Source organism: Heliconius melpomene, chromosome 3, assembly GCF_056956725.1.
Source record: "Heliconius melpomene rosina isolate 202511_hmr_F chromosome 3, ASM5695672v1, whole genome shotgun sequence".
Taxonomy (NCBI): Eukaryota; Metazoa; Arthropoda; class Insecta; order Lepidoptera; family Nymphalidae; genus Heliconius; species Heliconius melpomene.
The window spans coordinates 10,846,861-10,871,263 of NC_140391.1; the positions used below are offsets into that span (position 1 = coordinate 10,846,861).

The window sequence follows — 24,403 nt, forward strand, 5'->3', positions numbered from 1 at the left end:
TATGTGTATAACCGACAGCTTTATGACATTGGCGTAGAAGTATAGATTGCGTGAGTAGAGAGATCTAATTAAATTTTCATATGCAAACCCTTTCGAAATATATTTTATTAAATTAGATCCGAACAAGTACCAAAAGCAATCATCAAGTTAGTCGTAATTGATCGTAATTAAACTTGACAATTCAAAGTGCTCGTCATGTCCTAATTACACGAAAGGTAGCCAGAAAAATGTAGCCATATCTCACGTAGAGGTCGCAGCGGTAACGGAACCCAATGCTGTAGCTTAAATAACATTTGTAGAAAAAACAACATTAATTATTGAACTAAAAATATTTGGAGCTACGTCTTTTCGGTGGTTTTCAATGATTACATCCACACTGAGCCACAGGGGTGTTTCCCTTTCAAATGGGCTACACTCGTTGGAGAGTACGTCAAGAGGGATCGATGGCACTCAAAGGGTTTTTATTTGTGAAGTGTCTGGTGCGTTTGTTTGAATTCAATTACATTCAGACGCGGACTATTTGCGTTGGACTAGACATTGTATTATTCTTTTTTTCTTTTCTTTTTTCGTGATTTATTGTAATCTAATTGAAAATTATTAATTTCTTACTTATTTAGAAAACATATATAAATTTGAACGTAGCGGGACTCAAACCCGCGCCTCCTGGGAACCGACCATACGCTCCGACCACTAAGCCATACGTTCTCTACTATTACTATTTTAACAATCCTATTAGATTAAGAACAGAAAATAGAGTGTCTTGACAGTAAATTCTTTGTCTACCTTTATATGCGCGGAAATACGTGAAGGGAATGCAAAATGGTTATTTTTTTTCTAAAAGAAGTGAAAATAAAAACAAAGTCTTACCTGAAATTGGATCCACGATCCATTAAGAAATATGTCAATACATCCAGACATACATACATCCAGGGTAGGGTAGGGTACACGTACGCGTAACCCTCTAATTAGACTAATTACTATCAAAAACAACGTTACCGCATCCAGTCCTCACCTCTTACTCTCCCCTTCGATCTAAATTAAATCTTAATATTTTAACCACAAGGTCGAATATAGATTTTAAATATTATTTTTTACACAAAATAAGGAAAATATACCTTAATACGTTGTCAATAGAGCCCTAAGTTCGGTGACTGTATAGAAACGATTTTCCATGTAGTTGATTTTGAGTACAATTGAATTTGAATCTCACTACTATTATCATAGGACAAGTTTTGGTTCAGCTTGCCAATCGATCGATGTGCTTCTAATTGGTTGATTTGCATTGGTTGCGAGGGTAAAGCTCGTTTTCAGAATTTGGAATTATTCACCATAATGATCGGCATTACTGAAGAACTTATTTTATTTAGGTTTACGCTGTTTATTAATTTACCTTTTATTTAATTTTATACCTTTATTTATATATTTTATACCTTTTTTTTTTTTTTTCATTAATAATAAAGGGAACCCAGTGATAAGACACTTTGTTCCCCAAGTATCGGAAGTCAGCGCTGAACTTTTATTTATGTAATGTAAACATATTAAAAATTAGTAAAGATTACTAGTTTTTTTTTTAGTTTTTAGTGTACAAGTAAATAACACGGTTACCTGTAGGTAGGATAAACCGAGAGAGACAGCCTAGTCGAGACAAACTGTTCTGCACTACCGTTATAGCGAGAAAATTTACTATTCACCTATCACAAATAAACCACAACCGACGCTACAGCCGCGGCGCCACGACTATATTAATAGGAACGAAAAAATTACTAACAGTTTTACCAGTAAGTAAAATGTATTTTGATTTATAGAGAAAGATATTTAATGATTAATAATAAAAACGAGCATACTTTGATGTAACAATTATATTCGACCACTGAATGAATGTTGATCACGTTACATACAACTAGGGATAATCGAGTAATAGTTTTAATTCATTCACTAACGAACTATATTCTACTAGCTTATGGTGTTGGCAGAAATGTAACCTTCCAGTTGTATTTAACTACAGTTAACAAAGGAGTAGAACTTAAAAACACTTTTTAAATTAAATCATAGGAGGCTTCTGAATGATGCATTGAAATATTTTCAATATTTTTATTTTCATATTTTTTTTGTGGGCTTCTTAGAGAAAACCTGTGTGTGGACGAGACTCAATTCTTCATTTTCATTCCATTTGACAAACTTAGGAAACTGGTATAGTTTTAAATATAAATATCCTGTCAAATGATATAAACATGTATTTTAATCCTTTTTTATAAGTTCATAAAAGAAAATGGCTCGAACTTTGTTTATCATTACATTTCTGCCAACATACAAACTTTGTTTACAATTTCACCTAAAATTAATTATATATTATAGACAGGCATTGAATTATTACTATAATTATATGAATTTTAACATATTTTTATTGGTGATTATTGCAACTGGTACATCCAACGGTTTTACAGCGCTATGTGTTCTTACACTTTAAGGTTAGACATATATGTTTATGGTTAAATATATAGTGATATCTGTTTATAATAATAAATTACTCTATTCGTAAGTAATCATTATGTTCATACCATATATTTCAATGTTGGTAAAAGTGTTTTATTAGTCGGCGAGTATTCACCGCGTCCAAAAATATGCTAATGCTTGTATTTCCTTATGAAATGGAAAGATTTTTTTTATACTTAATTTAAATTATTTATAATAAATAGAAACTAAAAAAAAATTATTACAAATTATAAGTTAGAAAATACACAGTATGATCATAATTATACAAACTGTTCCCTTAACACCAAATTGACTTAAAAATAGTGCATCTACTTTAAAAGTCTAGAATCTAGAAAGCTTTACGATTACTTTAAACTTCTACTGAAGAACTGCATTTTTTTATATACACAAGTTAGTATTGAGGTATTTATATATACTTCGTCAATCAAAATGTATAATTTTCCATTTAAGCTATAATGGACACTAAATAATGTTTAGTGGCAATTCACTCCGTCTTTCTCCACCTCTTTAATAAGAAGATATTAAAAGGCAAACAGTTTATTTTAATAATTCAATAATATATGATAAATTTGACTTAAGTAATATTTGTACGTTATTTTTACATTCAACTCAATCATTCATTCAACTTCATCAATCAATTAGGCTCTATGAGAACAGTAACAGTAGTAACAGGTATTCATTAAAACTAGTGACTGCGTCGAATGAATGCGTCCAAATAAAAAAATATGCAAATTGATTCTAATGCAATATTTAAATTTATTTATTAATATGAATATTCGAAATTTCTAACTCTATAAATGAACGATATTTTTGAAAATGACGTATATTATATTTATGTAACTGAAGCTATGTACAATGTTCATTTTATGTTTTTATTTAATATTTTATTTACTTTATGTTACGTTTAATTTCTAATTTTATATAAACAAATTAATATATTTCTAATAAATTTGGAAAAAAAATATTTTTTTTAAGTAATTGTACTTTTTTAAAATATATTTTTTTTGTTATGTGCAACATAAATAGTTATACATTTCTCAGTGTAGTTACATACAATAACATATAATAACACTTAGAAAGGAAGACGTACTATAATTTTTTATAAAATAATAATGAAATTAAATTCTGTACAAAATACACAAGTTTAAATGTTAGCATGGGTTCTTAAGCAACACTAGTTTAGTAAGTAATTAGATAAGACATTACAGATAGTAGGAGCTAGCGGACGGGTGCTGGTCTACTCTGGCAGGTAGCTGCAAACTTCGAAGGGGCTACGACGATATTTTATATAAAAATATAGTTAATTTTGAGATTTGTTTACATTTTAGTTAAAATAATATTAGTATCAAATTTCTTGTAATCACTCGCTCATAAGCAGAGCGAACCTAGTGTTATAATACTTCGTTTCCCATCTTTCGATACATTGGGTGTTTCCAGTATAAATTTTATAAAGAAGTAGTCGAAAATAAATAATTATATTAGTTTGCAGCTAAGTACCGTCAATAGTAATATCATTCGTAATCTATTATAGAACGATATTTAAAAGAAATGAAAATTGAAAAATTTCTGAAGAAACATTAAGTAGAGATATGTATTGTACACTAAAGAGTTTTTGAAGGAAATATATTAATTTTAATAATGTAGTACATGAGTAAGTCATACGTAATATATAATTGGTATATAAAATTCATCGAAATATGTTTTTTAAGTATAATATATATAATTAATACTGATATGTATTTTGTGGACTTTGTTTTGTAATTAATAATATAAGAATTGCAAATGACAAAAAAATTGCAATTGTAAAAAAATATTTAAAATTTGAATATACAAATTGGGGTCGCCATCGTCGAACTGATCAACATATTTAACTCTACTAAAGTAAAAAACATCTAAAACGAGTATGTATCGTGTGTAGCTTACAGTGCATACGTATATATAAGTATATATCATGTAAATTACAATAAGTTGTATTTAATATAAGACACAAAGTCACAATAGAACTCCTAGCCTAGTGATATGTTAGCGATACAGGTCGTTGCTCTACCTAAGGTAAAACATATTAAACACACTCACACTTAGACATCACAGCGAAACACGACAAGGCGCAGACTCGTAGACTACGTATGTACTCTCCTCTCTCCGTCAGCCTCGTCAGCGCAGATACTACTAAGTAATTGAATTTCGGGAGAATTTGACACGAAATTGACTTAACTTACGATTAAATAATTTGATCGGACTCGTGACCCTCAGCTATTTATCCTAGTCCCTACCTAGAGCCCCCGACGCGCGACGGCGCGCATTGCTTTGTTCCATCCATCACAGGTGCACGATATGTGTTGCGGTGTTGTACGCCGCGCCGCGCCGGGGGCGAGTAATAGTGCGGCACTAACGTCTGTGGCTCGTCTCTGTCTCTACCGATACTATTGTACTTTGCAGGCTACAACACTAACTCGACAAAACAACCAGCCTCGCTTTCAACTTACATGTATGCAAACTAATGTATGAGCTTTTACATTTATATACCTTGTTTCTTTTCAACTTGCTGTTTAAAGGACCACTGTTGTTATATAATTTCCTTTGAAAATAATTTCTTCGTCGTTTTAAGTTTGAAATATAAAAAAAAATATTTTTAAAAAGGTTATAATAGTATTTGCTTGTGTCCACATCGGATGTCGCGGTCCAGTCAGGGTCAATAACATCAGACATTATTACTTATAATTGTATATGTTGTTCAGTCTGTCACTTGCAAAGTACCGAAGTAGCTTGCAGGCAGGCACAGGGAACCTAGTGGCAAGACACCTTGTTCTCCGCTTTCTAATTTTCGTGACATTGCTTGTTCATTTCCGCGAGTAGGAATCGAACCCACGACTGGTTTTTGCAGTCGACGCTGTAACGCCTGACACCTGCATATATACAATATTTATAAACATTGTCATTCCTCCTGTAAGCTCCAAGGTATACAAACGTACGAGCCACGAAGCGTATGAAATATATTTACGAATAATATTCACAATAATCTTTTACTTTATACACTCTTTCAATTGACATGTCGGGCTCGTCACTTTTTCTTGTACAATTAATTAGTAATTTTTAATTTTTGTATTACCGAGTCTGTGAATATTTCTTGTTTTGGGTCATTGCGGTGGGCTTCTTTGTCGTAATGGCGATAGATATGAGTGTCCCACTGAATGACCCTTCTCTCCCTCGACGCGCTAACGCTAAACAATACGAATACGTTACAGACGAAATAGAAAGCTAACACTAGACTACACTCGTACGTCGTCGTCTCTTAGCCTACGGGGATCAAAAGATCCTGATATGTTTCGTTACCTTGGTTGCAACTTATCACGCGTTGGCCTTACCTACTAATTGATATATAATTGATAAACGATAGTTTAATGACCTCACTGTCACTCTTCTTAACCTAAGACTAATCTACAAAATGTAAACCTCTTAGATTGCTTCGAGAATATATCAGTAGCTTATAACAAATTTACATTACTAATATGATTCTCTACACACATAATATAATATCGTAATTTATATATAATAGTACAATTACATACAGAAAAGTAGATCATTGCTTTGTTTTGAATAGAAGGCGTAACAGTTATATTCGAATAATACAAGATCAACAAGAAACGTGATAGCTGCCAACAAAATGAGACACTTCCTTCTCCTGTGTTCACGTGTCACGTGTCACGTGTCACGTGTCACGTGTCACGTGTCACGTGTTGCAAGTGCCACATCATGGTACGCATCCGCCGGCTGGTCACGGCTCAGTGATCGAAGTTTAACTATAAGACATTTATAAATACACAACAAGTAAATTCAAAAATATAGACAACAATACTAGGTAGCTCTAGAAGCCTTGTCGGAAGGGATTCCTTATAGGATTCTGTGTCGGCGCCGGCGGGGCGGCGCTGGCCGGCTGGCTGGCTGGCGCAGCACCTGGGGCCCTGAACGGGTTGCTCGGTGTGGGTTGCGGCTGTGCTGGCAGCTGACGAGGTTGACTGTATGTCTGTTGACTCTCCTGTTGGTAGTTTTGTTGCTCGTATCCTTGAGAGTAATTCTGATAGCCCTCTTGATAGTCATACCTCGAATTATCCACATTCGATTCTTGTACAGAGTCCCCTTGACCGGGAACGTTGCTGTACTCCAAATGGTTTTTAAAGTCCCCGTTCACAGGTCGTTGGTCTTGCATACTATAAGTTTGATATTCTTTATCAGGCGGGTCGGCCATCAAAATGTTTGCTTCATTCTCGAATGGCTTAAAATCGTAAATGTGCCTTAGATACATTAAGACAGGAGCGTATAGTAAGTTGCTGAACGCTATAAAAAGATTTAAAGCGGTAAATCCTATCGCCTCAACGACCTCACCAGCTATGATTGGTCCGACCGCGTAAGCGAAAGAGTATGATATATCGGCTATCGCATATATACTTCCATATACTGATACATATCGCACGTCTACCAGATACCCGAGTGTAGGCAACAAGGCCGTGTCAATGAGAGCAATTCCAAAGCAAATTCCGCAAATAGGTATCATAAGCATTTTATATGAGTTGGCGAAAGGAATAATAAAACAACAAAGACCTTCCAGCGCCAATCCACCGGCGGCCATTAACCACTGATGCTGAGGATATTTTTTTGCCATTTTGACTGTAATCACAACACCTAGAACATGTGGAAAAAATGCCGGCAGCCAAATCATTCCAATTTTCCAGTTATCTTTTGTGAGATTGTCTTCCATCCAAAGAGAAATTGTAGGTTCGAGGAAAGCTAACGCAACATTAGACATCATAAGAGCTCCAGCACAAACTGCGATATAAGGATCCATTAAAAGCTTCCATATAGGCGTGCCTGCAGGTTTGGGTTGAGAAGCTTCTTTCATCTGCGTCTTTAGTGGTTTCATAACTAGAAGCAACATAAATCCATCCATCAGAGATATTAAAGCGAGAATTAGGAAAGGTACTTCTTTACCTGCAAATTGATATAAAGCCCCTCCAAAAGGCGGTGCAACTAAGCAGCCGAAGCTGATAAATGCAAGCGCGATACCCAAAGCCTTTGAACGTTCGGCTTCTTCGGTGAATCTGTCAGCTATCATAGCTAAGCCTGAAGTATCAGCAAAGGCAGATCCTACGCCTTGAAGACTTCTTGCAAAAAACAGCATGCCGTAGCTTCGTCCACATGCGAATATAGATGTTGAAAGAAACATTATGATAAGTCCAAACATCATGGGAATATCATATCCTATTCGGTCAATTAAGGCACCGGAAAAGGGGTTAATCATCAGTTGTACAATTGCTTTAGAAGCGAAAAGAACTCCAGTTGCTGACTCTTGCCCTTCATGTGAAGCTGGTATAATTTTAGTTGGTATAATTGTTCGATTTCCTTCTCTTATAGGTGGTAAAGTGACTACATGGTCGTAGCCTGCCTCCCCCCAAGCACCGATATAGCGCAAATAGTCTGGAATGATCGGCACTATGACCATGTAAAGCATGTTGTCCAGCAAAAGGGCTATCGAGACTATTACTAAGATGATTTTTCTCTGAGAAGTCGGCTCTTGAATCTTTTCCCATAATATCTCCCGCACTTCCTTGACCTCGAGATTTACAACGGGGATGACAGAATTGTCGATCTTTTGCCATATTGTTTGCGGTCCCTCCGCCATTTTGGTAGCCTTTTAGATTAACATAGATAATTCTAAATGCAAAAACCTATGATCATGGTCCTGTCGTGTCTCTTCTCATTGAACATTAACACGTTGCCCCTCGCCGCAACCCTCGAATGGGACTTCGGAACCTGACAACAGACAGAAATGATCATTTAGTTATCATTTCATGTTCGCGATAATTTAAAAAGCCCGCGGGAGGCGTCGGTTTCAAAAGGAATGTGAGTCGATCTTTGTTTCTGTAAGTTGACATGGTTCCTCTATCCCAAATGTACTACATATCCTTAACTGGCAAAGACGATTCAGAGTCCTTTTGAATATTACACTATAAACACAAAAAATATTATAATTTATACTAATTAAATGGCTTAGATTGAAAAGTAGCTTTACAGACTATATGTATAAAATAGCTAACTTTAATTTTGTATGTTTTATTCTTGATCTAAATGAAGTAACTTTCCACTGACTACAATAATCAACATCCTTCATTTCTACAATACGTTGCATAAATAGTAGATTTATTGCCCTCGACACAAGGAGCGTGTCGCCGAAACTCTAACGACTTGTTTAGCTAAAATCCAATTTTCGTCGTCAAGCATCGGCAAGCAACCTCATTATGCGCACAAAGGGGAGTTTCCCTTATTTTATTATTTTGCGGAAATTGAAAACTTTTTCCGATAAGTAACATCTTACAACGATTGCTTGAATCATTTGTTATTGCTATTAGAATTATGAATATTTTATATTTTATGTTCACATTTAAATAAAATAAGATAATTAATTAGTGACACATGCGTATTACGATATGTATATCATTAAATTACTGAAATTAGAAAGTTGAAATTTGACATTTCCTTGTTGAAAGTGCAGAGGAGTACCAGGACGAGTCATCAGACATGACTGGATGTTCTATTTTAGGTCTGAAATTTGGGGCCGTGGATTACTGATTTTCTATATTGTAGACTAGCGCTAGTAGCTATTCGTTTATACGTAATTTATTTCCTAAACCCTCCCAATTTCAATGTAGCGGAAAATCCTTTAAGGGCACCGTCTAAAGAATACGACGAAAGAATTTCAATGACGAAAAAGTTAACAAAAACGCGGCGGAAGGATTGCTTCACGCTCAATAGGACGGCAATTTACGTCGACATCACGACTTGACTAGAATAAATGTAAAGAAACGTCAACATAATATTCTTTCTATTGAAAATAAAAATAATGATAGGAGTCCAATCATTATTTTTAACTTTTGTCTATCTATTTGGATAAAGTGGTGCGTTAGGTTACGCCAACTAACACGTTTCTCTCTCCCTATCCCATGTTAAGCAGAAAGTAAATGGAACTAAAAGTAAGTTTATAGCAAAATAGAATTGTTACATAAATAGAATTTTCCTTTCGTTCTTTATTGATTGAAGTAATTTAGGTTATCTTGAGGTAAATCTTGGAGGGCGTCACGCGAGGGCAACTCACCGTTAGCGCGGGTCAAGGCTGACTCGGTTAAAATTACAATTCGTGCTTTCCTTCTTAGTAAAGAGACGCAATATACATAGAGTATATCCCACATAAAGCAAGTTGGAAGGAACCAAATGTTAGTGTTGAGTGGCGCAACTTAACACCGCACAAATATATGTACCGCACTAAGGTTAAGGTTGTCTGTTGTAAGTTTCAACACACCCGACCCACATAAACTTTTCAGTTTCAATCAATACTTGAATGCACTACGTATGATTGGAGCAAAATTTGTTTCAAAAGATCTTTACTTTACATTTCGAAGCCAACCGTAATATTTGATATTTTTATTTATTGCTCTGATGTTGAAACAAAGGGCGGCGTTGAGTTCCGCCACTCAACACGCAATGCCTCCAGAATGGCACGTTAAATGGGCAACGAAAGTGTCTTCATAGAAACAGAGCATCCTAATAATAGAGTCCCAGGTTCCCTCTGCCTACATTGTTATGAGTGGGATGCAGAAGAATAAAAATATTATTTAAATAATATTATAATTCTTAGAAAGATTATTTTTTTACTTTACCCACGCACTTAGTTACGGCAAGTGACCTATATTTACTGACAAATCGAAAATAGGCTTAATATGAGATAACGAGAGAACGTTCTTATAATGTCAGCTTTTGCAGCAAAAAATGTATGTCGAGAGTCGTCGGCTGAAGGGCGCTCGTGCCGAGCCGGCGCCCGCTACCATCGTAATAAAATATACGATAAAAGAACGTTTTATACTATAATCATATATTTATTTTATAAGACCGTAGTGGCATAGTGATGCAAGAGTGCGAGTGTAAACGGAACGATTGTTGGTTCGGTTCTCAATGAGGGAAATGTAATAATTAATATTTTCATTTTCTCAGTCTGGTAACAAGACAAAGCGCGGCGTTGAGTTCTGCCACGTAACATGCAATGCCCGGAAAGTGGGGAACGGAAGTACCTTTATAGGAACGGGGCGTCTTAACGCTCATAATTAGTTCAACGTCACATTTAAAACATAGGAACGAAAAATGTACATTTCTTAGCAGATAAGGAAAATAGAAACATTAAAAAATAAAAGTAGCTTGATGCTTTTCTGGATTTGTAGAGTAGGCGGAGTTCGAGGCATTGTGTTCAGAGTGGCATAACTCAACGCCGCGAAATGTTAATGCTTTGAACTTGGAAATTTGAACTTATGGCTTAGATAAGTTATCCTACGCTAGTGTTATAGTCCACAATTAAGTTAAAATTGTTGCTCTAGTTCTATACACATATTGTAGAGCACCTACGGGTCCTCCCGCAACCTCTCATCTCGGAGGGCCCTTGCGCACTACACGTGGCTAGAATTACAAGGCGGGTTGGATTTAAGTGTAAGTCGATATTTTTGTTTGAGCTACGATGCTTAAGTTTATTGAATAATAAATTATTTCTTATTTATTTATATAAACAAGTACAGGAGGTTATTAAATGAAGAGTTTTGTAGGTATTATTGCGACAGTGTCTGAGTGTAAACGTGATGGTTGCGATTCGATCCCCGGAGAGAAAATATTATATTTAAATTATTTTTATTTGTTCGTTCTGATAAAGAAAAAACGGCGTTATATTCCGGCATTCAATACGAAATGTCTCGACAAGTGGTCGAAATAGAAGGAAAATAGCACTATAATTCTGCTGTACACGTCAAAATGTGAATCTGCTGTTTTTAGACAGATAGTGGAAGCAGTATTAAATAAGAACGAAGTATTGTCCTACTAGTGTACTATATATGGGGTAAATAATAATGAGAAGATAAACATCAAGTGTTTAAGAAAGAAAACAAGAAATACGTTGATTCACCTGTTCACTAAATCCTCTAAAAACACAGCGGTACGTGAGGGAAATATAAATAATTAGTGCCCCCTAGCTGGTCCGCGCCCCTGGAGCCCTCGCCTCGCCTCGCCCTAACGGGATTATATTGGAGGTAAACAGACGTATTAAAATGGAATGAAATTGCAATTTCTATGGTAGTACCGCACCCTGCCGCGTACAGACACAGGAGGACCTCTAATAGCTTATTTGATTTTCAATGAGGAATAGTGTCTTAGGTAACACTAGATACCCTCTGCTTACTTTGATTGTATACGAGATTGCCCAATTTTGGAGATATTGCGCGATCAGTAGCGGAATTCAACGTTCAACTCTTTCTCTTGTTGCCAGAGCGAGGAAATGAGAATACCTCGATTGGGAATTAAACTCACAACTCTCTTACAGTCAGAAAACACTTCACATAGAATATTATGATTTATAAGAAATATTTAAACCATTTTTGTAGCACATTGAGGGCACCCTAATACTGTACATATACATCGCGCGGTGTCGGCGTCTTCAAAGGGCAGGTGAGGTAACTCCCGAGGGCGCACCACCCCCTGCTGACTGACCCACTCCACTAGCACTTGCACTCTATATAAATACAAATAAAGTTGACTTTCAATTAAGTTTGCTTATATTTATGCTGTATCTCGTTAAATAAAAGTTCATATCCAGACGGAACCTTCGATGGTTTGTAATATTGTAAAGCTTTTAGTATGTGTTTTTTTTTTCATAGCTGCTATGATGCGGAGAAGGTCATTACTTGAATTAAAGTAAATTGTGAATTCGATCCTCACACGTGGGAATGAGCTTTATTCATTCTCCTTCATCCTCGTTTTGGTAATAAGAAATAGCGCGGCCTTGAGATTCCCAGTAATATCTAGAAAAATCGGCGGAAAGTGGGGAAAGGAGTGTCCCAACACTGGATACCCTTTATCTACGCTGCTGTGCGGGACTCTAGGAGGTCAGCGTGAAGCTATTAAACAAATACTATGTTGGTTCTTGTGATGGGAAGTAATATTGAATTTTCAAAGTAACATAATGGTTTTTGGTACAATCGCTGTCGGCGACAGTCCCGTGGAGATGAGAGCACAAAGGGACTCCGCGGTAACCTTCGGGCTGCGGTAACTACATGTTTTGTTTATAAAATTGGGAAAAGAAATTTGGTAAAGTTTTACCTGTTATTTAAAAAAATAGATAGTTTTGAAGTTATAGACAACGATTTGTTTTAAATGAAACTTTACGTCTTGGATGGTCCAATTATTGAGAGCTAGATAACATTACGTTAATAATTTCGATGTAACCCCCCCCCCCTGTACCTGGGATTAGAGTTACTTTACTTAGACTAAATAATTCTTAGTTATTTCAACTTGACCACGCAGGCGAAGCCTCTGTTAAGAACTAATTATACCCATTTCTACAAAATACAACAATTTACAACATTTTTAGGCGACAACTTACCTATTTTCCGTTATTTTGACAGTCCTGACATAAACTAAATGCGCAGGGGTGGAAACTTTCCGTTTTTTTTGCCAATAAATTTCCAACCCGCCCTATCTACATCGCTACGTAACGACTCCCGGCGGCGATAGGGCACGGACACTCGACCTTTGTCTCGTTTTACGCCTTTTGTGTTAGAACTGAAGAGCTCCGTAGTACGGCGCTTGTATACAACTTGTAAAATCGAGTTAAAGTGGTAGCTTGTTATTTTAGACCTAAGAAGCTCCGTACTGGGAAAGCGCTTCGACAGAATACTATGTATTCTTTGAAAATAAAAATAACATATTCTTCATCTTAAAATATTCTTCATCCTCCCGTGCCAGGATCGAATCCACAACCACCGCGTTTCCAGACTCGCACAGAGTGCACTGCACCTTTATCAAAATGCTTACTAACTTAATTACAATAAAGATTTGCATCCTATTATCCTTATACATCAAAGATAAAAGACGAACACACCAAGATGATGATGATCTAATGTAATATGTAACTCTTACATTAGATCAGCAACAGAGATTATTAATGAATTCCTTTATTTTTATTATAACTTCTTGATACCAGCCATATGCTGCCTATTTGCAGCCTTACGAACATGCTAGTGGATAATACAGCTAAGAATATATACTCTTTAAATGCTAACCTCTAACAACTTTTAATTTGGTCTTTTAACTACGGGATTAATGTTAGCCCTGACATTTGTCAGACTATTATTATCATACTCTGCCATACCTAACGTACAAAGGAGCGATAGTAAATACCACCAGTACCGTAAAAGATGTAGGTGTTATATTTGATAATAAACTAACTAGGAACGTTTCCTAACTACAGCGGATATTGAACATCTATATACGTTTTATCCTAAAACGTCATGGAGTCTAGGGTTCTGTCAACTTCGGTGTACTGGGGCTCTTTGTACTCTATTTTTTCCCCTAATTCTCCCACTTATGCTTCAAGACAGAATTGTACTCACAATGTTTTGCCTCAGCCAGATAGCTTTTTTGCAAGATATATATATATAATTTTTATACATTCCTCCACCTATACATTTCATTCTCTCACATAAGGAGGTTGACTGGCCGATAATAAGAGCTGAGCGAGATAGAGAATTTAAACGTTAAGCTCGCTTATTGTACAATTTTGTAACATGTTTATGGAATAAAGAATAGATAAATAAATATTTTTAAATTTTAATTATAAAAAAACATTAATATAAATTAAAAGACAAAAACAAGAAATAAACACGACGTTGTAGAACAAATAAAGAAAAAGTTAAAAAGCTCCAAGTGACAGACATTCAACGAAAACGTGAAATGTAAAAAAGAATAAATTACTTTCCTACACTTTCCATTTGGAAGGGGAGAATGGGCAAAACTGGATTATATCGCCGGCGTCCTCTGGGAGGGGGGAGCGGAAAGTTGCCTGAGTCAACTGTAATCTCGTTTGACGAGTTTTGGTTGGTTACGACTTAATACATCCAACAGTATATCTTTGCCACGGTTAGAGGTATTGTTAGCTTTTAATTTAGAGTTTATTAGATTGGGTTATGAAAACAAACATACTAGATTGTTTTCTTAGCTAAATATGTTAGGTACATGTAATATAATAACTGCTGTTTTATTTAATACAAGATTTTTTTACTAATGCACGGAGATTATTTGGGAAAAAACACACTGCACAAACGAACGCATAATAATAATATTTCAGTAAATTTCCACTAAAGGTAATATTTTTGCTTTTGTGGTTTTATTTCACTATTGTAGCCGTCATGGCGTAGGTCTGTTACGTTCGATTGGTGTTCAGTGGTTGCAGATTGGTGGCAGATCAGTCAAGTGAAGAGGTATATAAAACTGGGAACGCACATCTGGGAAGATCATCTCAGAAGATCTATGAACTCTCTACTAGAGAACATAAGTAAAAACAAGCCAAATAACCCAAGATATCACACTTTTCCAAGCCAAAGAGCAACTAGATTTCAAACATGACTAAGACATTAGTAATACTAATACCTCGAGTAGCCGTGGGAGGAGCAGTGGCTCCGCCGTTATACTCGTAACTACTAAAGCACAAAATTATAAAGTAAATACATAAAATAGGAATCATATTAGTTTTTCTTTATTATTAAAGCGATTTCGAGAACCCTGAACTAACAAGCTAACATATTTAACATAATTCCGAGTCGGTCCGTGCGACCCGCCCACTCCCACTCAGCTCTACTTCCCGTTGAGAATGTTTAATTTATATTCCTTTGCTTTGAAAAGAGCTCTTTCATAATAAATCAAAGTATATTTAGCTCGGGGTTGTTTTAGTATTTATATTATGAAGGAACCTATTATACTAATTGATGAAAGGAATGATCATTAAAGTTAATTACGCCCATGTAGCATAAAGCATTATAGCAGTTGTTGTTCCTAGTTCTCCGTCCGTGGAGAACAGCGTGTCTCAACATTAGGTTCCCCTTGCCTAACCTGCTACATGCTACATCCACAATTTTATGAAACGCGTAAATAGTACGTCCACAATATAACACTAATTGGAGAGTCACTACAACCATTAAATTTGCACGGACCAGGGGCGCAGGGCCGACGCGTAATTGCTCGCCGTGGAACTGGGGGGGCCTGGGGTGAATAGAGCCATTTCTCTTGGACGTGAAAATAGTATGATTATAACGTTTTAAACCTTATCTCAAACGGCTAAGGTGTTCAGTTGGCTGAAGTTACTCTCAACGTTACAAAGTGGATACTGTTACAAAAAATGTAAAGAATTATTTATTTTTAGAATTGGAAACAAATAATATTTAAGTTGTTTGGGATGTGAATCGTGACTGTAAACCGACTGGTTATGGGTTCGATCCCCACTCGAGTTAATAAAATATTTATTTATAATATATATTTCCACTTGTTCGCGGTAGTTACACTGCTATGTGCGAGGTACAACGTGGAGCTGATTTATTTATTTATTTAATATTTTATAATCAGTATGGATTAGTTCAATGAAAGTAACGTCTTATTTTTTTAGCTCCAAGCTGTATGATCTAACGTCATGTTAACTACTACCTAACTAATCTATCCCTACGCACCAGACTTTTAAGACATTTCATGTTGAGTAAGGAACATTTTTCATTCCTGAGAGTGGAAATAGAATCCATAACCATTTCGTCGAAAGTCATATGCAGTCGCTGTGCCGCGGTGGCCTTCACAAATCATGGGAATACAGCAAGTACCTCCAACTATTTCTGACTTCAGAGACCGAATCGTATAGTTCAGCTCAAGTAAGTACAATGGCTATACTTTTTTTAATACTTAGAGGACAAACATGTATGGAATTAATGTCTATTGAATGTAATGCAGGATAGCTGCCAACTAATGTAATAGATTGTACCATTGGTTTTGAAAAGAGCAACTGTTGAGTTTCTTGCCGGCTCTTCTGAGCAGAACTGCCTTCCGAACCGGTGATAGCTTTTTGTTCATATGTTCATTCGACGATTCAAAAGTGCTTATTATAAGTTTATTTGAATAAAGAATATTTTGAATTTAAATTTGAAATTCCCTTGTTCTAACAGACAAAACGCGACGATGGGTCCCGGCTCTCAGTATCTAGAAAGTCGGGTAGCGCGTGGGGAACGGAGTGTCTCAACACTGGATTGCCAATAGTTTGTGTATAAACTGTATAATAATCATAATAATACAGTTTATATGCAAACACAAAACACATTCATTTCTAAGCCACGATCCCCCACGCTTCTAAATGGCATGCGAAAATGTCACGGATTCTCCACTGTTTGTTTTGACGTCGAATTGAAATGTCAAGTAGAGAGGGATGACGAGGGATACACGAGAGGAGGGGGCAGGGGAGCGATTCTAATGGTGCTCTTGAATTTGTAAAACTGTAATGGTATTAAACTGTATCCGCACGTAGCAAGGTAGGCAGCAAGAACTGAGAACTGAGAACCAGTGTAAAGACACTCCGTCCCCATTAATACACTTCCGTTCTCCACACTTTCCGCGGAATTCTGAAGCTATTGCGTACAGCGTAACTCAACTCAAGTGGGAATCGAACCTACAACCTGTCGCGCACAGTCAATACACTCACACACTTGTGTCGTTCGTTATGTTTAGGTACTCTCTCTACGCTAAGTATCTAAGAGTAAGACTACCCGAAGCATTAATCTTACCAAGTTTATTACACATGTGCGTGTGCGTCCATCCTAAATGGACGGCCGACGTGATCCACATTAGCCATTTATTCTCTTTGTGCTCGGACTGCGCAAAAGCTTTTATCGCCGCCCACCACTGAGATGTCATGTCCCATTTTGCCGTGACATTCCCTTTTTTTAGATTTTAATTTATACTTTACTTTTTTGGAGGTTTTGTTTGGTATGATGATTTTTTTCTGTATCCCGCATATAATAGAATAGGCTTTAGGCTTCTAATTCTTCCTATTTTGGGGTCATTGTAATTTGCGTGTTGGATGGCGGAACTCCTCACCACGCTTTGTTTTGTTAGCAGATCGAGGTACTTCACTTTCCAGAGTGCAAATTAAAACTGTTTTTAAATTGCAATGCATTAAATACAAAAATAGGAAACTACATTTTCTTTCGCTTATAATTTACGTTTACTTGGACTCGTTCGCAACTATTAAACAAATATTAAGCTTCTATTATAACCGATAACCGATATGATATCAACAAATCGTTTAGTGGCAAATGTCGAAGCGTTCATAATGGATCCGGCGGGGGGCCGGATGCTGTCATTATTTGTGGCGTCCCGAGATGAGAATCTCGGTCAATTTTCCTGGTGAACGTGTCTTATATTAGCGCGCCTTATCTGGAGCGCCACAAGTCATCTCCCCTCGCCGCCTAATTTCAAGAGGGGACAAAAGAACATGTGTATTGCAAACGATCGACGGAGAGTTACGACGTGCCCGTATTTAAAGTGGCGTTGTAAGCCGGGTTAGCTTTTGTTTGCCAAATCTAGTAGTTTGGTAGTCGAATCTCTTAGATTTAATTAAATTGAACTTGTAATAATTCTGTTGGGAAAATTAAGTTGTATTTATTTTAAATTACAATACAATAATGGAGATAAAACCTAAATAGTAGAATTCCTTAGGAGTTACTAGTAAACTATTCTAATTTATGCTACTTTCATTTATGACTCCGAGCAAATTCTATAGTATTTGCAGCATTTGGTGTACTCATATATCTAAAATAAAAGAATTAACAAATGCAAAAGAATTTCAACATACTCGTAGCTCAGACGTACGCGTACGGGTACATCTCAACCGTACATTGTACGTCCACACATAATAATAATGTGACACGCTTCTCCGTTATAAATGGCGCGTAAAACGGAACGCATAAACATATATCAGATGGCGAGCGGTGGCTGGGGGGTAATATTGTCGAGGTCCGCCCTCGCGGTGTTGCCATCTAAACATGTGATTACAAATGAAACGTGAACAATTTATTAGCAGACTATTAAAATTGGCTCAGTAGTGCAGTTTCACTCAACACACTACGTATAGAAAATAGAACGGAATCTCTTGACCCTAGATTCCCTCTACTTACCGTACTTATGTTGCGGGTATAAGATGTCAGAGTATACACAGTCTAAAGCTAGAAAACAATTGACATATGTTCGGCGAGATAGGCAGGGAGAGTCTAGTATTGAACAGGCAGCTTTATACATCTTCCCACTCCGCACTCCGCAGTGGACAAAGGATATTTATTGGAATAAAATAAAGGATATACATATATTATATGCGCCGCGCGCATTTTACCAGATTTAGTATCAGTTTTCTGAAATTTAACGTGCTCAATCATAGCCGTACATTTGTAGGTACTAAACAAATATTAAAAAAAATCTAAAAATAAAAATTCAAAAAATAAAAATTAAATATTTAAAAAAATATAATTTCCTCGTTCTAATAACAAGACCTTTGTCGCGTAGTGATGAGTTCTGCCACTCAACACATAATGTCTCTAAAATTAGGCAGTGTCAGAGAAACGAAGTGATTTCGTCTGAGTTATTCTAGTGTTAAAACACATATTTATTTCTTGTGGTATCCAGAGTGAGGCAAAAAAGGAACATTTATATTTAATAAAAAAACATAAATTACTGAGGTTTTCTAAAAACATTTCCTTCCTTCCATCGGTCCCCAGTAAAAGTTAGTTCGTATAGCGCGTTCTAGTTAGGACAAACTAAAGCCGTAGTTTAATAAACAGACCTCCCCGCGCGCGCGCCCGCGCCCCCGCCCGCGCCCGTGATCCCCGAGCTTAGCTGTAACCGCAACAATACCGAGCAAAAGAGGGTGGATGCTGTTAGCGGGATAGGATCCACTTACACTGAATGCTATGCGTTAACTTTGCTTTAGCTTCACGCTCTACTTCACATAGAGCACATAGGCAGAAGGAACCTGGTGTTAAGAGAATTCCGTTCCCCAGGCCCCCCCAACTTCCAAGATATTGTGCGTGAAGCTGAATATAATTATATAGCATCAATGTTTTTCTTATAAACTACTCAGACAAATTTCTAATTTTAGATTGAATTTTTTTTATACTAAATCTGCTTCCTCCAATAAAAGAAACTGGATGTCCCGTTGTTTTATTATGAAAAGAATTGATCTTAATTTAATTTAACATTACATTTGTAACGTAACGCTTGCTAAAATAATAGATTTATTTTAGAGTAATGTTTATTTTTATAAAAAAAAAATAAAAGATTTCTATTGTGAGAATACATTTTTAAATATCTGTATCCCGCGCGTACAACAGGGTAGGTAGAGGGAACCCAACGAATTTTTGAGACATTTTGTATTGAGTGGCGGACGTGGCGTTTATATTTTTAAATGAAAAATAACGGAGATCAATTGTATCGCAAGGGCACAACCGTGTGACTGTAAATGCGATAGGTTGTGGGTTCGATTCCCACTTGAATTCCACTACTCAACACCCAATATCTCCAGAATTAGGCGGTAAGTACGGTAAGTAGGGTTCTCGATGTACAGACGCGACCACATCAATTACTTGCTGCGCCAGCGATAGCTAATAAGCAAAATGATGTACGACAGTCATCGTGTATCCTTTGTTCTACCTGTTCTATCTCAGCGTGCGTTATTCGGGCGAGGGGAGGTTCGGGCCGGAGGGGCCGGAGGGGCCGGGGTAGATAAATGGCCGGCGGGGCAGAGGGCGCTGATTGCCTCAACGAGTACGACGTGATTAGAATTTGTACGGCTGCGATTGTATCCTCTATCAGGGGCTCCATCGGTTAATCAGCTGATTGCAGTTATATATAATTCAGGTTTAGCATTTCTAGCAGGATTCGTGTTTAGTGGTAATGCTATGTCCTTTCTACAAAAATATATAAATATGGTTACTTGTTAACGCATTTCACGCGCATTGTGGGACAAACAGAATGTACTGATTTATCTCTTCATAAATAATTAAATTAAATTTATGTTAACATAACCCTTACGATAGTGTTACAAAATATATATTTTTTAAACGAACTATACTGTAAAGGGCAATAAAATTCAATTTAAAAACCCAAACAGGAAGGAAACAAAGCAATAATTCTATAACATAACGAATGTAACCTGCTAAGAGCGCTCCCCTCTTCGACCCGCACCTCACTTCCGCGTTCAACATGTCTTTGTCCTGAAAAATTAATTTGCCACGCCACATCAACAGTGAGGGTCTGGGGACGCCCCCACGAGCGACAGTCGGGAACTACTACAAGTGTCTCTAATCGTAATAATGATAACATCCTGCCAGAAATCAATCAGGATCGAGTATGCTTTTGTTGCTCCTTTAGTAGGTATACTGAAATCCATTGAGTAGTTAATAGGTCACATTCATTTATAATATTTGACGTAGATTCTTTGCTATAATAATTATTATTGCGTTGTATGTTTTCAAAAGTTCAATATATTAGATAATTAATACATATACATGTAAGTTAGCTTATTATATATAGTTATTATGTTACGTTATTAAATTTAAGCATCCAATACGTCAGGAAAGTCTGAGTATCGTCAATCCATAGTATATTTATTTCCACTGTTGCGTTATTCAGTTCAAACATCAAAGCTACGCTGGCAAAGCTCACAATCAATACACCCGATCCCGAAGTCGCCTCGGGCCGAGGTGTTATCCAATTTGTTCTCCCTGACTATCGCAGTCGAGAGATTGCATCAATTTGAACGAATATTGGAGTAAATATTAACTTGAAAATGAAAATGAGGACTCTACCTACACACAAAGGAAACGAATGTAAAATAAAAGGAAATAAACATTAACATTCATAATATTTCTGAAATATATGTATAGAGATTCACCTGGTTGAGGTTCACCACTCAACACGTGATAGAAACGGAAAATGGTGAACAGTTAGGTCTGTTACACTAAGTTCTCCGGCAACCCTGCTATATGCGGTACACAGCATGAAACTATAAAATATATATATTCTTAAACAGTTATCGCAAGCAATGTATAATTATGTTATTTATGTACAACATAATAAATACAAAAGTCATTTAAATCTCATTAGTTACAACTCAACAGTTCAATTAAAATACAAGGTTATTTCTTTGAATTAATTCTAGCAAACTAATTGTTTTTAGAACAAAAGATTTAGATTTAGATAGATTTAGAGCGATTGTAAAATTATTAATATTTCAAGCAATAAAAATTCTGATAATATTTTGAATTTAGGGTTCAATTTCGTTTGGACTATATTTTTATCCACATTTGCATGATATAGGAGCTTGGACAGCGACATCAAATATTCATAAATGCGGCCCCCCGGCCTCCCCCTCAGTTACCTTTGTGTTCTACTCGTACATACATAAGTTAAATGAAGCTTTCGTTTCATTACACATTACTGTTTTACTTACATATATTCTTTCGGCACACACAGCACGAGTCATCTTATGCCAATAAATGTTTGTCGCGCGTTATTTTACACGTAATGTCCTTATTTAAATGGGAACTGAAGAAGACGTCTCTAATGTGGTGTAATATGTAAATGTATACGTAAAGTCCGTTTGTTTAAATGCAAATATCTAATTGTTGCAACGAATAACCGAACTTATTTTTTTTCATTATATTTCCCTGCTTTCCCTACAAAACGCGACAAAATTTATGAAATAAATACAAAATTTGAACCTTAGCGAAGCAGAAGATGGGTTGGTGAGCCGTAATTGATGCAATTAGCGAGGGCGAAGGCGCACAGTTAGCGAATTACCAACCTCTGAAGATCGTCGTTAGAACGTTTACATCGGGAGACTAAATTGTTATAATTTGTAGGTTTCGTAGCTAACCTTGTCTAGCTCAGACGACGAATAATATAACTCCCGATTCTTATTTACTTTGATGTGCCCAAAACGGAAATATAATAAGGAAATATCTAAGATTTCAATTTTTTCTCTAATAAAATATATCCAATTTTTCCTTTCCACCCCTCTCTTGGAAGATATTATACTATTTCATTATATGAAACGTTTCTTTAATAATATTTTTCCAAGACGATCCTACATGTAAAGTTTGCTATTTAACAATGAGGCTAAATAAGCTCACAAGCTCACTTAAATTCAAAACTATATATGCCAAAAAGCATTTATTTATTAAAATTTAAAACGATATGACAGTCTAATATATAATTGAACAGCACTACGCACCCCATCTTCCCACTTCTAAACTAACATCGCTCCCTTATTTGCCTCGGCCTTGTCACTTGTTACAAAACAAACACTGTACTCGTATGGACATATGTATATAACTTAAAATTAGAATAGATGTAGGTAGGACGGTAGGTTTTTCTAGAAATATTCTTAAATTAAAACAATTAGGTTCGCACAGGCTGCGGTACTCCTTCTACGTTCTACGTTTTTGCCTATTTATATGTTATGTCATTATGTTTGATATATATTTTCCAGTTAACCGAAAAGAAATATTTTTTTACAATAATTGTAAATAAAAAAAACATGTTACCTGTATCTTTAAGCTGCAGGGAGCCAACTTTGTTGGTCAGGTAACCCTTTATCGAGCTCGCGACTCTTGATGGCGAAGCGGCCGCCGCGCCTCCCCGGAGAGCGCCTTGCAGCCGCCCGAGCAGCGCGCCTTCTTCCTCCACCTTCGCTAGGGCTGAGCCCCGAAATAACGGCGATACTAAATATACTTCTTAACCTTACACTTATATGTTACTTGTGCTTCGTTACTTAGTAGACTATCAGTGCATGTTTGATATGTTGGGTTCGGGCTAGTGGGCCGTGGTGCGCCGGGATCTGTAACAACATATTTGCATTTAATACAAAAAGCATATCTATCGTTTGGTAGGTAGAGAGGACGTAGTGTTACGACACTCTTTTTGGATTTTATAAGTTTCTTTGAAGTTTTGAGTTAGATGATGGAAAACAACGCCGTAGTATATCTATACGATTTATTTATTTGATTGTATTAGTTAAATATCTGGGGGCTAGGGTATCTGGTTGTTATTGAACTATTCAAACATCACAGCTTTAGATGTAACAATGTTTAAAAGTAGCAGCCGACGGACATTTTCTTTGAGTTTTTTTTGGTTTTTATTATATTTTTTCTTCGTACAAGTATAAGAAAGTTGTTAGCCTTCTCTCGTTGCCTACAAAGACGCGGAAGTCATGAAGCTAGCGTGTTTCCGGCCGCAAGATGGCGAACGGATGCGGCTGAGCTGCAGCTTCCGGCGGCAAGCTTCCGAAACCACACTCGAGACGTCATTTTAGTAAAATTTCGCTTTTAAATTGTAAAAATTGGAGATTTTAATGCAATTTTATTGAAATATAGTTAAACTTTTATTATTTGTACATACACAATTGATTGTAGTGATTTAATATTACAGTTTATAACAATAAGTTTTCACTTTAAAAAACCAAAAACATAAAAAAACGAAAGTGAAAGGTATAATTAAACGCAGATATTAAATTAAAAATTATAGTTTGTGTATGCAATAAAGAATTTTATCTATCTATCTAAAAACTCGTTCCTATCTAAGAAATCATTTTCTCAATTTAGACAAATATTTTACTCTTCTCCTTATTTTTGTCCAGATATTGTCAGTTAGATAATAATATTAATGTTAAAAATGTAAATATAACAAGTCAACATACATATGTGGGTCATAATCAGAAAAGTGGACATTTTCGAATTCGTAACGTAACTGATAAGTAACAACACTGATAATGTTTGTTACGAAACTGATGACATAAGGCAATTTACACAACAAAATAAGAATATTATATCAATAAAACCATTGTTGTTTTTATTTAATGAGACACAAATTAAAATTTCAAAGATATTGAATCTTTGAAATTTTAATTTGTGTCTTAAATTTGTGCCTTGAATTAACAGATTATATATGTAAGAAAACATAACAAAGT

At 36.0% G+C, this 24,403-nt stretch overlaps 2 protein-coding genes across 2 annotated transcripts in view; both read right to left on the reverse strand.

The window, feature by feature from the left end:
- Positions 1-24,403, reverse strand: part of ChAT (Choline acetyltransferase) — a 57,131-nt gene that overhangs the window by 30,777 nt on the left and 1,951 nt on the right. The window contains exon 2 of the mRNA XM_085207975.1: positions 22,983-23,168. Within this exon, the coding sequence (XP_085064101.1) occupies positions 22,983-23,168 (186 nt within the window). The remainder of the gene's footprint in view (positions 1-22,982; positions 23,169-24,403) is intronic.
- VAChT (Vesicular acetylcholine transporter) lies at positions 1,845-23,122 on the reverse strand. Its single transcript, XM_085207850.1, has 2 exons — positions 22,983-23,122; positions 1,845-8,301 (listed from the first exon to the last, which is right to left on the reverse strand). Exon 2 carries the CDS (start codon positions 8,168-8,170, stop codon positions 6,359-6,361), a length of 1,812 nt encoding a protein of 603 aa, XP_085063976.1. The 5' UTR covers positions 8,171-8,301; positions 22,983-23,122; the 3' UTR covers positions 1,845-6,358.

Coding starts and splice junctions, on each gene's coding strand:
- VAChT (XM_085207850.1), bottom strand. CDS start 8,170: ATGGCGGAGGGACCGCAAACAATATGGCAAAAGATCGACAATTCTGTC.